The 15021-nt window shown below is 32.6% G+C and overlaps 2 protein-coding genes and 1 long non-coding RNA gene across 3 annotated transcripts; 1 reads left to right on the top strand and 2 right to left on the bottom strand.

Annotated features, from left to right (window-relative positions):
- Positions 1660-3704, bottom strand: LOC104735693 (protein ODORANT1-like). Its single transcript, XM_010455521.1, has 3 exons — positions 3480-3704; positions 2916-3045; positions 1660-2597 (listed from the first exon to the last, which is right to left on the bottom strand). The coding sequence occupies exons 1-3, from the start codon at positions 3610-3612 to the stop codon at positions 1805-1807; spliced, it is 1056 nt and encodes a 351-aa protein (XP_010453823.1). The 5' UTR covers positions 3613-3704; the 3' UTR covers positions 1660-1804.
- On the bottom strand, positions 9072-11605 carry LOC104735692 (probable inactive receptor kinase At5g16590). The gene is made up of 3 exons (XM_010455520.2): positions 9980-11605; positions 9571-9888; positions 9072-9464 (listed from the first exon to the last, which is right to left on the bottom strand). The coding sequence occupies exons 1-3, from the start codon at positions 11295-11297 to the stop codon at positions 9190-9192; spliced, it is 1911 nt and encodes a 636-aa protein (XP_010453822.1). The 5' UTR covers positions 11298-11605; the 3' UTR covers positions 9072-9189.
- LOC104735691 lies at positions 13401-14290 on the top strand. Its single transcript, XR_759486.2, has 2 exons — positions 13401-13703; positions 14020-14290. It is a non-coding gene; the product is annotated as an uncharacterized LOC104735691 (long non-coding RNA).

Genomic DNA, 15021 nt, shown 5'->3' with positions numbered 1-15021 from the left:
AAACAACACGTTTTAAATTTATTAAAATTTACGGCGAGAAAGACAAAATACTGAAAATAACTTTACTTTAAGATAGAATTTATATTCAAAATTTAGATGTGCTTTAAGAAAATATTGTATATATGAAGAAAGAAATTTAATTGTCATCTGTTACGTCATGGTCAATCATCATATTGAAAACATTTTATCAAGAATTATTACTAATTTATGTTAATTTATATTAAATCTATTTTGGGAATATTAATTGTTGTTTTGTGAAAATTTATTGTAGTCAAACATAGCCAAAACTATGACAGATAATTCTATATGATCACGTGTATGTGTATCTATTATCAAATATATATTTATGATTGCTAATGATATAAGTTGCATTTTTCCAGTTGTGTTTTTGGAAATGTGTTCGATGTTTTTTTTATCTTTAAAATGATATAACATTTCTATACGATCGACGATTTGTATTTTTTTAATTGTTCGGAGAAAATCCTAATCTTGATATAATGTGATGATTTCGTGTAGCAACCTGCATATGACAGCATTGAGACAGACATGTGTTTAAGAAAAAAATACGCATGTGTCATATCAGTATGTAATATGCAAGTATGCATAAGTGTTAGTGCGGACTGATGCATGCGTGGATCGGTGTATTTTTTGTAATTTATGAGAACGTATTTGATAATTCGGACAAAATATATTATTAGTAATGAAAACTATACCACATCGACTATGTGAGGGATATGATTCAGATTACATATTTACAGTGTGATACTGTGATTACAGAATTTTAGAAGAAAAATGAAAACAGGGAACCTATGAAAAATGAAAACAGGGAACCTATGAAATGTAACAAAATGATTATAGACAAGTATGTGTCGTGATATAATCCATAATGTTTGTATTTTGTCTCTCTTTTCTCTCTTACATTTTCCAATCACATTTAATTAAATAAAATTAAACCGTGTTACTGATACATCAGCAATACTAATGCTAAACCACTAGACTATGAAAGTTCATTTAAGTTTGATGGTCCACCACAAGTTCTTTGAAGTTTTTGCCGTGAGATTTGCTAGGTCGAGTTTATTAATAAATACTAAGATATTTCCATTGATGATTGTGACGTTGTTTTGTTGAAGTCTTATCAAATCTAGCAATGGATTTCATCACCATGACGCCATTGTTGTATCATCATTTAGTATTTTTCACTTCAAACCGAATATTTTACGTTTTTTTATTTGAAAAAGGATTTAATTATTCACGTACTTTAAAACAAATTTCAATATTTTTTTTAAGTGGAACTCCATTAGGTAAAGTATATAACTAGCCGGCAAAAAAAAAAGCCTTTCTCGATATATCGTGAAAGGTTAAGGTTTAAGAATATTCATTATGTATAATGGAAAGGAATTTACAACCTTTATAAAACTGGAAGTATATCTGACTATTTCGATTAATCAATCAGTTACTTGATGTGTATGCTGGATTTTTGGAATCATTTTGCTTAGTCAGTAAAGATTATGAACTTGAATATCAGGGGAATAGCTAATTTATTTATAGTATATCAACTGGTATACGATATATGACGTCAAACTTTAATTAACGGTGCTTTGTATATATTTTCCCAAAAAATTTAATATTTCAAAAGTGAAGAAAAAACAAAGAAACGAATGTTCAGAATTGCAATCTTAATTTATTATATGTATTTTACACCTAATAATCCACTAAATTGCAACACCCAAGGCCAAACCCATATCCCCGACTTCAAGAACAAACAAACAAACAAAAACAAAATCTAATATAGAAACACTAAAAGCTAGAGGAGATCAAATGTCCATGAATCTTGATCTAAAACCATTCTTGAACATCCATTACCATTTCCAACAAAAGCACCATCATGGTCGTCGTCATTCAGAAATATATCCAAACTGTTCAAGTCATTGATATCCCACAAGTCCATCGTATCAACAGTGTTATTGAACTTGCCGTCTTTGCTAATTTCCCCNAAGTCCATCGTATCAACAGTGTTGTTGAACTTGCCGTCTTTGCTAATATTTTCCCCTGAAGAATCATCGGAGGAGAGCCACTTTAGGTCAAGATTAATCTCCATTTCATCCAAAAACTTAGAGAACTCATCACCCGGTACTACTGATGATACACACGACGAGGTAGAAGAGGAAGAGGAAGAAGGCGACGTAAATTTACTAGTGTTTATATTGACATTATCATCATTAGTATGATGTTGTTGAGAAGAAGTGATGTCGATCAAGATCTCATGGGGACTGAGCAATGGGACTTCATCAATGCAAAACCCATCACTAGAAGCTGATGTGATGTTCTTCTCCAAATCTTGCTCTGTATGATGTTGATCTTGTTTGTCTTTTTTGGTTTGCTTATCTTCTTGATCTTGTTTTGGGCTCTTGTCATCATGAAGCACTAAGCTTTTCTTCCTCCCTTGAGCTTGTTGTGAAGCTTCTTGTTCAGAGAGAGGCTTATGGGTCAGAGGGTCAATACCCAACTTCTTTAGTTTTTTCTTTATGTGTGTGTTCCAATGGTTCTTTATTTCATTGTCAGTTCTTCCAGGTAACTGAGAGGCAATTTTTGACCATCTGCAAACAAGTTTTAAATAACAATCAGAAAAAAATGACAGACCGACTAAATTAAACTAGGTTTAAAAAATACTACTACTTATTACTTAATAAAGATGTGATATCCAATCTCTCTTTCGTGCGGAAGAAGAGATAAAGTTTGAGTTTAGTGACTTTCGTGTATCTTCGATAACTTGAGAGTATTGTAATCTAAATTAATAATAATAAATTTTAAAATTTTAATTGCTTTTATTTTATGAGTTAGTTAGAATGTCAAAGTTAAGGTAAGTAAATTATTATTTATGTATGTAGTTTGTTTACGAGAGAAAGAGAATGAACCTATTGCCAAGTTGGGCATGAAGATCAATGACCATTTGTTCTTCATATTCTGATAAAAGACCTCTTTTTAAATCAGGTCTTAAATAATTTATCCATCTTAATCTGCAGCTTTTACCACACCTCAATAGTCCTGCATTTGATCAATCAACCAACATATAATTAATTTAGGCATCAATTTAACTAAAATTAAGTTAAACTACAAAATTAAAACTGATTAGAAACCAAATAAAAATAATAGCCTGTGAGGACCACGAAATCAAACACTGATTCTTTCAGCCAAACACTATGATTAACAATCTAATAATATGTTTTGAGTTTTTGAATACCAAACAGAGACATAATTGCATTGCAAAAGTGAGGTAATTAAGGGTTGATATGATTTTCCTGCGTTGAAAGTATATTTTTTTTTTATTTTCGTTTATAAGTACGAAATATTACTAATAAACTAGAAAAAGTGAATTTTTTAAACATGAGCTATCGTCCTAATTAAACGGAGTTGTGTTGATGTGCTAATAGAGAGAATAGAGAGAGAGAGAGAGAGAGAGAGAGAGAGAGAGAATAAACCAGAAAGCTTGGGAAGAGCCCTCCAACAGCAATGGCCATTGGTGAGGATGAAGTTGATGAGCTTCTTGTCTTCTTCAATAGTCCATGGCCCTTTCTTTAACCCTACTTTGTCACAACATGGTTGCCTGCCCATCTCTCTCCTCTCTCTCGAAATATATATCTACTTTATATAGAGATATGCTCAAATATGTACCTAAATATACTTATAAATGTTGTATCTCCAAAACTAAAGAAGCTACACAACAACCTATATATAGAGAGGGTGAGGGATGTCAAAACCATTTTCGTGGTTCGTGGACCTACATTTCTTCTCGTATATTCTTTTAATTAAAAATTTGTCCAACCTTGTAATGTTTTTATTTTTCCATATTTTCCATATGGTCTTTTAAGTTATCATGTACGTCGGTTCACTGGCTATCGGATTTATATCTACATAACATACAAATTATAAACCATTATAAGCTGAAAAATGGCAAAAGGTTAAAGTGATGAAACTATGATTGAATGCTTAATTTATTATTTAATCCAATTTATGCCCTATAGCTCAGTGAAAAAAAGTAACATCGTATAGTATATGTATATACATTATTTTAAAATTAATAATTTTCTGGCGACATTTAAAAGCTTAATGGAGATCGTCCTGCATAGCCAAAATAGTTTTCATAGTTACAAAAACATATACTTCCAGATATGTATACAGGTTTAACAGTTACAAGAGTTTCAGAAAAAGAAACCTTGGTAAAACTCAGCTACAAGAGCTTGAGAAGAAGAAACTTTGCGTTTGGAGACTAGTTTATTTCATAAAGTTCAACCTAGTTTGCTTTTGGGTTCATCCTCTTTCCAAAATTAAAATGTTTTGCTTTGTTGATTGTTTCTCTTTGTTGGTTTCTATTATGCATCCGGGTATTTAAACTCATCTGTCAGTTTTGTTTCCATTTTTTGGGCACTAGGCTCCGGAAAAATCTTGTTTTCCACCGGCTTAAGTTGGATTTACAATGTATTCTACCTAGTTTATCAATATTACAAGATGATAAAAAAAAGTAAACAGGTTTAACAGTAAAAATGTTGTTACTATTCAAACCACATGGCACATCACTAGTACCATTCGGAACAATAACAGTATGCCATGTTTTTTGTGGCATAAGGGAAATATATATAAGCCTATACTTGTTGGTCCAAAGACACGTGTAAGCGACTGTTATCACGCGCAAAATTCTTTATGTTTAGAGAAGAACACCTTATTAGTCATATGTCTCATTTGCTTATATGTCTCAAATCTCATAATTCAAAATAAGAGTTTAGTTTTCCCTCAAATCAGAAGAAGCAAACTGTAGTTTACTTTTACAATTAAGTATAATGCGATTGGCGGGTTTTTTGTTAGCATTAAAGTGGTGGGTTGTGCATTGTTTGCTACTTTGCTTGTTTGTTTGTTTGTTTGTTTTGTGTGTTGTTGTTGTTGGTGGTGCCAACACAAACTTACGGTACCCATGACGCCATCATAGTGTTACGTTTTTCAATAACCCCATCTTCGTCATTATTTCGATTGGTAAAGTTTATATGATCACGGTTTTTAGTAAAATGGTAAAAGGAATGTAAAATGGAGTAGCATAATATAAGCCCAAGATTATTAAACTAATAAGTTTGTAAAATTTATACTAGATGTATAAATCGTGTTTCCAAATCTTATTTTTATAAATATCAAAACCATTAATTGTATAATTATTTCGCTACGGTGAATTTTTTAAATCAATAGAAAGAAACTGATTAGGTGATCCTACATAATAGTTTTATTGACATATTGTATATATTTTGTTACACTTTTATATTCTGTGGGGGGCCAAATATTCTCTATTAATTTGGATTTATTTGCGAGAAAAAACATATATTTTTTATATTTGTATGTCTTAAAAAAAATCCAATCTAATAGATTGTCCTCAACAGGCTCCTGTCTCTAGCTCCTCTCTTATATGTTGTGTCGAATGTTTATCGGACGTTTTTGGATTAGAATTTTCGGTTTTAATTATCTGGAATTTCAATTTTCAATTTTTTATGTTTGATTTTGAGGTTTAATTTCTCGGTTTGTCGTTGGAGTTAGTTCTTTCAACTTGCCAGCTTTTGTCTCTGGAAAATCATACATATCCGGTTTTGATTCCCTCTTTTGAATCCTTCGTTTGGGCTTATGGCTATGGTATTTTCCCGTATTTGTTAGCGAGTTTAAGTATCCGTCTTTGTCTTTGTATGAATGAACGTTGGATGAAATAAAAAGAGACTCTTGTGAAAAAAAAAATAGATTGTCCTCGAGAAAAACTTAGCAAATGGTTGAAGTTCGAACCATTGCACCAACTTGGGTCTATAATCAGTAAAATGGCCCAGTTTAACAAAAGGGCCGAAGATAATTTTGAAATAGTTGGACGGGCCTGAAAGTTTTACCCTACATCCAGCTCCAAGAAATTAAGTTGCTTTGTTATGCTTTTAAATGGAGCTCAAGGTAACACAAAATCGATAAGGAAAGTGATAAACAAATCTCACAACAACAAAACTCACAAGAACATTTGTAACTCGGCAAGAAAAATTTCAACTGATATACTACGTAACAACTGTAACGTAGACTTTAAGGAGTGAAAGGATTGGGCCAGATTTTGAGTTTAAACATTGGTTGCAATTAAACTCTATTTTGGTTTCCGGTCCGGACAGATGTTATGGATTTTAATTCGTGTTTTTATTAGACATTTTAAAAAATACCAATCACTTTGCCGAGTTGTATTGTATCTAGTTCTACAGTCTACACACTCTTTTTGTGGTTGTCAACATTTTCTCTTTCACTTTGTATTGTTGGCATAATTATTGGCGTTGGGAGAGAAACCGCGTCCAAGACTGGCCTTTGATGAGGTGGCCATGTTCTAAATTAACCCTGTCGGTCTCAAACGAACTCTCAGAAACTATAATTTATAAATCTCACGAGAAAAATATTTTTCCAAACATCACGAGTATGTATAACTGTTTTTATCAACATATATGCATCTTATTTTATATGTTGATGCAATCAAACTAAGATTTGTTGTTTCTTAGTCTATTAGAACTAAAATTTTCTTATATAGATTATCATCGTGTTTATCTTTTCTTTTCTTTTTTTTTTTGTTGTGAGCGAACATTTGATGGCACCTCTCAATTAATTCATTCTCCAGCTCATGTATTATTAGCATGCATAATTTAAAAATATGTTAGTTATGTTGTTTCAATTATTATCACATACGATAAAAAAAAAAGATTATGATCATATTCGGCAAGCATGTTCAAACAAACTTTGCACTAAACAATATTACAAGGAATTAATTATGAGCTGGCAAAAGTTAAAAATCTATGATTTTTAGGAAAATGAACCACAAGTTGTAAAGGCTTATAGAATATTTTTATATGGATTTGACAGGGTAGTTAAGAAGATATGTGGCATTTTCTTGGGCAAAGGCATTTGTTGATATAAAATAAAATAAATTCATCCACTTACATATTATATACAAGTGCACGTGAACCCACATGGATATGAGCTAGAACAAGAGAAAAAATGTTGTGTCCATGACTAGTTGTGAAATGATTTATGCCACCTGATAAAGATAATCAGTTGATCAACCGTAAAACATTCATATTAGATAATATCACTTAGTTTTTATAAAACATGATAGTGTACTGTTACGTTTTGTTTTTAAATATTGTGATTTCTAAAACGTAGTAATCTAAATATCGAAATTTCCATAGAAATGATATATGTATTTTACATTAAAATATATATACTTATATGTTATGAAGAGAGTTTTTTTTCTTTTGTTTTTTTCAAGTCGCAACTGTAATCTTTAATAGTAGCTAGTATTATTTCTTATTTCTCACTGACTAAATGCTACAATTCTAAAATCTACTACTACATAATTAAATTCAAAAAGAAATGCTACAACAACGAGACACGTAGACGTAGTTATCGGAAGCCTCGAATTATATAATTATTTTGGATGTTGTTTAATTCAATTTGAAAATATATAATGCTTTGACTGATTTTGTCTGTTATCTCTATTGGTCTATGATAAACCTATGAATCTCATTCTCGTACAAGGGTCGTCACTTTGCTACTCTACAAAGTTTCAGAAGACGTGTCAACTAGATACCTTGACTTAATTTAACATGATTTATTGATAGCAAAGTTCATTAATCAACGGATTACTCACATCATCATTATTAAGCTTTACTAGTTTTAAATATAAGTATTACTCATAACGAAATAATTTTCAAAATACCAAAAATCAGTTATATTCGAATGAATGAAACTGCATTTAACTCTTGGCGATATATACCTAAATCGGTTCGAATGACACATAAACAAAATTGTTAGATTGTATTCAGTTATACACTTATACTGTCGATCAATCTCTTGTATTATGTATATAAGCATATGAGTCATAATTTGTTCCGTCGTAGAAGTGGCGGCAACACATAATTGTAGCTAACAACAACTAACAAACCCAACTGTAAGAGTAATCATTTCCTCATTTAACAAATGTGGTTACGTTAGCTGATTATTAAAAAATATGTTAAAAGTGTGTAACTTTATCTAATGATTACAAATTTAACAAGACACACCGTACCAAACATGTTAAGGGTAGATGTGGGCACCATTACAATTCCCATCGATCTCGCTTAAACTTCCAAACTAAACCAAAATCATCAACTTATTCTTAACTAACATTTTTATTACATTTCAACCAAACCACACTAGATATATTCTAACTTATATATAAATGATGCACTCAACTAATCCTTGCACACATTAAGTGAAGTTCTTTATATGTATTCTGAAACCCTGTATGTGTCTTGAGTCTTGAGTCTTGACCAATTCAATTTATAAGTAGATTTATCTTCTGTTTTTATTCTTAATTAAAGAGGGTCGCTTGAAAATTACTTTAATTTAAAGATAAAAGAATGAAGAAACTTTTGTTTTTATGGATTCACCAAATTATCTGAATTTGAATATGAAAGGTGGGGGACTAACTTGGCAGATTCAAGTAAGAAACTTGAATAGACCCGTTACCTAAAATTTTATCTATTCCACGGAGATTGTAATAAGTATATTTAGCTACTTAGTCTTAGTCACCACTAATAAAAATAAAACTTAAAATTGAGGAAAGTGTTTGACAAAAAAAAAAAAATTGAGGAAAGACAGAATATATTTGTCGTTGACTTTTTATGATCTGCCGGACTTGGAGACAATTTATCAAAAATCTTATATTTTATGCATATTCAAAAATTCAGCAATTTAAAAATCTTATACTGTAGGTTCCTCTTTTCGTTTCTGCCGTTTTATTGTATAGTTTGGTTAGACAGAAAGAGTTCAAATTAGTGGATAGGTTTTGCACTTTTGCTTTATGAAATAAAGTAAAAATTACTAAATTCAAGTTAAATGGGGGTGGCCAATTGAAAAGGAGAGATGTACCTTTTGTTCCACACTCAAACAATTTATATTTTTTAAAAATTATAAAATTCTTAACACTAAAAATAATATAAAAGTAATAAAAAAAAATTGACGTATCTTTCAACGGACTTCAAGAAAAAAAAAACCCAACAACCTATATAAAGAAATTCAAATTTAAGCCAAACAACTTTGTAAACGATCAATTTAGACCCCATATGAAAAAAAGGAAAAAAAAAAAAAAAACAAACAAATCAATCAATCAGACAAAGGACCTGGTGAACCAGATGAACGAGTAACCTCCTCGATGAGCCTCGTGACTTCAGGCATTGTAGGACGACTATCTGGATACTGAGCCGTACAGCTTATACCAATCTTTAAAAGCCTGACCATGTTCTCATTCCCCTCTGCTTGATACCTTGTGAGCTCTGGATCAAACACATCCGACGGTGATTGTTGTTCAGTGATCGATGAAACCCATCTCGGTAAATCTACTCCTTCTTCGTGTAACTGCTGATGCGTTGGAGATTTCCCTGCAAAAAAAAAAAAATCAAACACAAAAAAAAGAATCACATTTTTGACCTAAGATGCGGATTTCAAGATCTCTCTTTTTGTATTGTGTGTGTTGTTTGTACGTACCTGTGAGTAATTCAAGAATGAGAACACCGAAGCTGTAAACATCAGCCTTTTGTGAGATTCTACGAGCGTCGGTTACTTCAGGAGCTCGGTAACCATCAATGCGGTTTGGTGTAGAAGTAGGGCTGATCATAGGAGCAAGACAGTAATCAGAGACCTTAGCCTCAAAGGATTCAGACAAGAGAATGTTAGAAGATTTAATGTTTCCATGAGATGTTGTCGCGTCACGCGAATGGAGATAGCTTATAGCTCTTGCAGCTCCTAACGCTATACCGGCTCTTGTTTCCCAGTTCAATGGACTCCTACCACTTCCTTTGTTACCTGTGAATTCCCAAAGAATTGATTTTTAACAATCTATGATGATCACTAAAGAAACTGAAAACATCGAAAAGAGTCTTTTTTTTTTTTTTACCGTGTAAAAGTGCGGATAAGCTTCCTCTCGACATGTATTCGAAAACAACGAGCTTCTCGTCGCGGCTGAAGTAATAAGCGATCAACGTCACAAGATTGACATGGCTTATTGATCCAAGAACCTGCAGTTTCTCTCTAAACTCTTTCTCAGGCACCATCACATCTCTCAAACGTTTCACCGCCACCACTAAACCGTGATCGAAGCTCGCCTTGTACGATGATCCGAACGTTCCTTTACCAAGTACTTCCGCGGAAGCTTTAAGCAATCCATCGAGATCAAACTCGCCGAACGATTTCACGAAAAACGTCAGATCTTTACTCACTGGAAGGTTCTTAGATGAACCATTCTCAGATGAATGTGGTGCACCATTACCATAAGCCACCGGAGGAGGGACATCCGCTGATTCTTTAGCTACGGCGGCTGATGAAGTCGGAACTGGAGCTGCTTCGATGTTTCTCGACTGCACATTATTTTCCTCTTTCTTCCTCTTTCTACAAAGACAGAACAGGATCAAGAAAAGCAAGATAAGCCCGAAGACACAAGCGATCATTATCCCGATAATAGCTCCGGTAGATAACTTGTCCTTTTTGCCTTTTCCAGGCGTGTCAGTACCGGTTCCAGTGGCGGTGCCATTGACGGAACAAGCATCCAACGGCTTCCCACAGAGCAGCAAGTTGCCTAAAAAAGCGGTTTTGGGCATACTCGACAACGGATCCGGAATCGACCCGTTTAACTGATTCGAAGAGACGTTAAACTGCTGAAGCGGAATCTTAATCTCCGGGATCGGACCGGTAAGTTGGTTATCCTCCAAGTAAAGAGTAGCTAAACGGGTCGCGGAGTTAACATTATCCGGGATCCGACCCGAGAAGTTGTTCTGGGCGAGATTGATCCGGATAATGTTTGGTAGAGTGAAGAGAAACGAAGGAATCTCGCCGGAGAATGCGTTTCCTTGAAGATACAAGTAACGTAGCAGAGTAAGGTTGGCGAAATCAGGAGGCAGAGGACCGTTAAGAGCATTGAATCTGAAAGATAAAGTCTCGAGCTTTGTTAAGTTTCCGATAGCGATCGGTAACGGACCGGATAAACCAACACCGGGTAATCGGAGTGCTGTGACACGACCCGACTCGCATTGTACTCCTCCCCAAGTACAAGGCGGTGCGGTTAGATTCCAGAGCAATGGACGACCATGGACGCCGTCACGGAGAGCGATTAATGCTCGTCGGTCAGCTTCTAGATCTGAGGTGACGGAGACGAGACAGAAGAGGAAGAAGAAGAAGAAGAAGACGGTGAGACCTGAATTGGTCTTCTTGTTCTCCATCTTCTTCGTACCAAAGTTTATTCCTTTTTGAGAAGTGAATGCTTCTCTGTTTCTCTGTTTCTGAGATCGATTCGGAGATGGTTTTTATTTTGTTTTATCAGATGTTTTGTCGGGAAAACAATCTTTGTGTTTTCCGACTAGGTTGAGAACAGTGTTTTGGAAAGAGAAAAATGTCGGAAGAAGATCTTCTCACATTAATAAAATTTCAGCTCTCTCTCTATGTGTATCTCTCTGTTTCGCCGCCTATGAGATGAAGATGATGAAGGACTTATTAGAGAGAGAGAGAGAGAGACTATAATTGCAGAGTGCAGTGAATGGAAAGAAAAAGTTAAATTGTTGAATATTTACCTTTCTACAGAAAACCTAGAGAATCTTTTCTAATTAAATAGTATTCTATATTTTATGTAAAGCAATATTAGGGATTACTTTTTTCTGTTTTTAACAGCCTGTGTAATATAAGCATTTTTAGGTAATAAATTTAAATCGTTTGATTCCTATTATTTTAACTTATATATGTTTCATTTAATGTAAGATCTAGAGAGATTTAAAATAAATACTATAGTTAATGAGAGTATATTAATTTAATGCGAAATAAAACTAGGGCTAGCTTAGTTGATTTTTCTTTCAATACATAGTTTTATTAACCGTTTAGTAATGTTATTGTTTTAGTATGTTTGGTACTGCTTTTGGTCTGGTGGGAAAACAAGCAACGTTTCGAGTAATATATAATGTCTAACTCCGACTGAACCACGATTTAATTTATATTCTTTTTTAGGATATGTAAAATATTTAAATTTATTACTGCCTCCGTAGGCATCAATTACATGATGTTTATGTACGAAGTTCCTACTTAATGGAAAATTGAAATAACTAATTGAAAAATATATTGTCAGCCGTAGAAAAAAGATGGTAAACCTGAAACTCACTTGCACATTTATTGGTTTTCATAATTTACATTAAAGCACTATGTAATTGTCGGTAATAATATATATCATATGTACACGAATAAAATTATAAACAAACAAAATTATTGAAAACAAATTTGATTTAACCAAATTTAGAAAATGCTTTCGATAAAATTAATAGGGTGTCATGATAATTGTGCGTGTGCATAAGGTTTTGTTAGTTTCATATTGTACTTCTTATACAAGTAAAAATTTACTCTCTCTATTAAATCGAATATTTTAGATCGAAAATTTAGGGGAAAAAGGTACAAATGTGAGAATATATCATTAAGGTAATTTTCTATATAAAAGATATTCTTAATAAGTTCGGTTCGACCAAAACATTTGGGCCGGACGTTTTATTTTGCCTTGAACTCTAATCAATATTTAAATAAAGTTTGTTATACAAAATAAGCCCATTGCATTATTTTTGAATTACGGCCCATAAAATTTTCTTAGACAAACTCAGGAGAATGGGTTAGTTTTAGTTATGTTATTATTAATCAGAAGAATGAAATTCTTAACAGCATTATTAGTTTGAAGCCCATTTAATGGAATGAGACTACTACTCAACTAGCATAAATGTCATGGAAGACTATGATATATTCCAAATATCTGTTGAAAATAATCAAAAATTTTAATGATTCATTTTTCTCCTATACGAGTTTTCTAATTTAAAATGCGAAATTTAATGTTTAACTGTGAAATTCAAAAAGGTCTTAATATTTGGATCTACGACTAAACCAATAGCTTAAAATTTCTAACTAAACTAGTTGTAGCATACATGAAGAAAAACACTAAACTGCAGACTGTTCGGGATTCAATTCGTATAGTTGCGTATATTTGGGGGAATTAATAAACGTTTATGTATCTTAAAATTAATAAATAGTTGGAAGATAGGAACAAAAGCATACATGTCATTTCGATTGATACAACAACCCATCGGTCCAACTTAATATCACTATCATAATATACAAGTTGGGACTGTGTGTGGGTTAGAGGATTAGGACTCACCCACCAATGAAGATAAAGAGCTTTTAAAAATAAAAAAAAAAAGATAAAGAGCTTTTGTATTTTGTTTGTATCTAAAATCTTCAGAAAGAAGAATGTACGTTGACATATACATATTATATAGCCCGAAGTAACGGGAAGATTTAGGTCATCTCCATCAATGCATCTTATAAGTTTTTTTATAAGTTTGCTAATAATAAAACATAATAAAAATAATGAAAATAACTTAATTTTACTAAGCATCGATCGTTATATAAGATTTTTTAGATTCATTTAGAAACCGTGTGTGTCAACTTTTGATTAGCTGAAAGAAAAAAAGTTTCTTTTTTTTGTTTTATTCTCTCTTTCGTCTCTCTCTCTCGTCCTCTCTCTTTCGTCTCTCCATTGATCGATGGCAAAAGTTTTGGAGAAGAAGCGAAGAATTGAGAGGTGAAATAATCGAAAAAGCTGGGTAATGATTTCTTTGATTTCACTTCTAGATCTATATGAATTAGAGTTTTATGGATGTGAGAAGAAATTAGGGTTCTACAAATTGGAATTGATGCTAGCGAAATTATGATGATAGTTGTTTGAGAATTTGAAATTGATATGTTTGTTTGAATACTTTGCATTGAATACTTTGTTTGATGATAAGAAACCTTGTTTTTGATTTAGAATAAGAATCTGATTCTTTTGTAAGTGTTTGATGAATGTTAATATATGTGTGTGCTGATGTGAATCAATACTTAATTGTGGTCTCCTCCGTTCTTGTGTATATCCTTTACCAGGTTGGTTCAGGCTCAATGTCAAGAACTATTGCTACTACTAGTGAGCGTTCGTTTAGCAATTATGCAGCTCAAGTTGATTAGACCAAAGACAATCTTGTTTGTGACATATTGATTGATTATTTTGGTTCTCACTTGTTGTCAAAGTCTGAGATTGTTAGGTTGTCAATACTTGATGCTTGAAAGTGTGTTAATGTAATCCTAGTATTTGTATCTCATTTGCCATCTCCTGTTGCTGATTTTCTACATGATGTGAATAGGCTCAATTCTCCCAGTTCATTTGAGCTATCTATGATTGAATGCAAGTGCATTGGAGCTTAGGTAAAGAACAAGAAAAATCAGAATCAGGCAAACAAATCTCTTTTAATCAAGAACAAGAAATTTTAATTAAGAACTCCAAATATAACACAACCTTCAATGGACCCATGAAATAATGAAGTTTCTTAATAAGTTCTTAATTTCACATTTTTCTAAAATTAAAAATAAAATATGTTTTAACAAACTTTAGTTAAATCCTTTGATGGAGAAGCCCTAATGAGTACTACTGCTAACCCACCAAACCAATTGCAATAACTAGGTATTATCACTAATCTAACCTAGTATTGGACTGACCGATCCCAATTCTAATTTCTAATGGCATGATGTAAAACCAATAGTTACAGACTTACAGTTCTGGTTTTTTTGATAAAGTTCCAAGATTATGTGTATATGTTTGATAAAGTTCCAAGAAGTCTGGTAGATTAAGAATATTTTCAAATATCCTAATATATCTCGGTTTAATATGGGACAAAGAATCCTTAAAAACAAGAATCTTTAGAAGATAAAGTTTGGATCTCGAAACAAGTGGAAGCTTACGGTGCACCACTCAAATGATAGAGCCCCACGACTTAGAGAAAAGATTGGTCACGCATTTTCAATGTAAACACAAGTTTCTTGCTACGATTTAATCTTAAAAAAAAAGAGTAAAATAATAAGCAAACACAAAAAAAAAAAAAAAAAAAAAAA

This window comes from Camelina sativa, chromosome 13 (genome assembly GCF_000633955.1).
Source record: "Camelina sativa cultivar DH55 chromosome 13, Cs, whole genome shotgun sequence".
NCBI classification, from domain to species: Eukaryota; Viridiplantae; Streptophyta; class Magnoliopsida; order Brassicales; family Brassicaceae; genus Camelina; species Camelina sativa.
The sequence above is the reverse complement of the archived record's forward strand: the minus strand, read 5'-3'. Positions and strand labels throughout refer to the sequence as shown.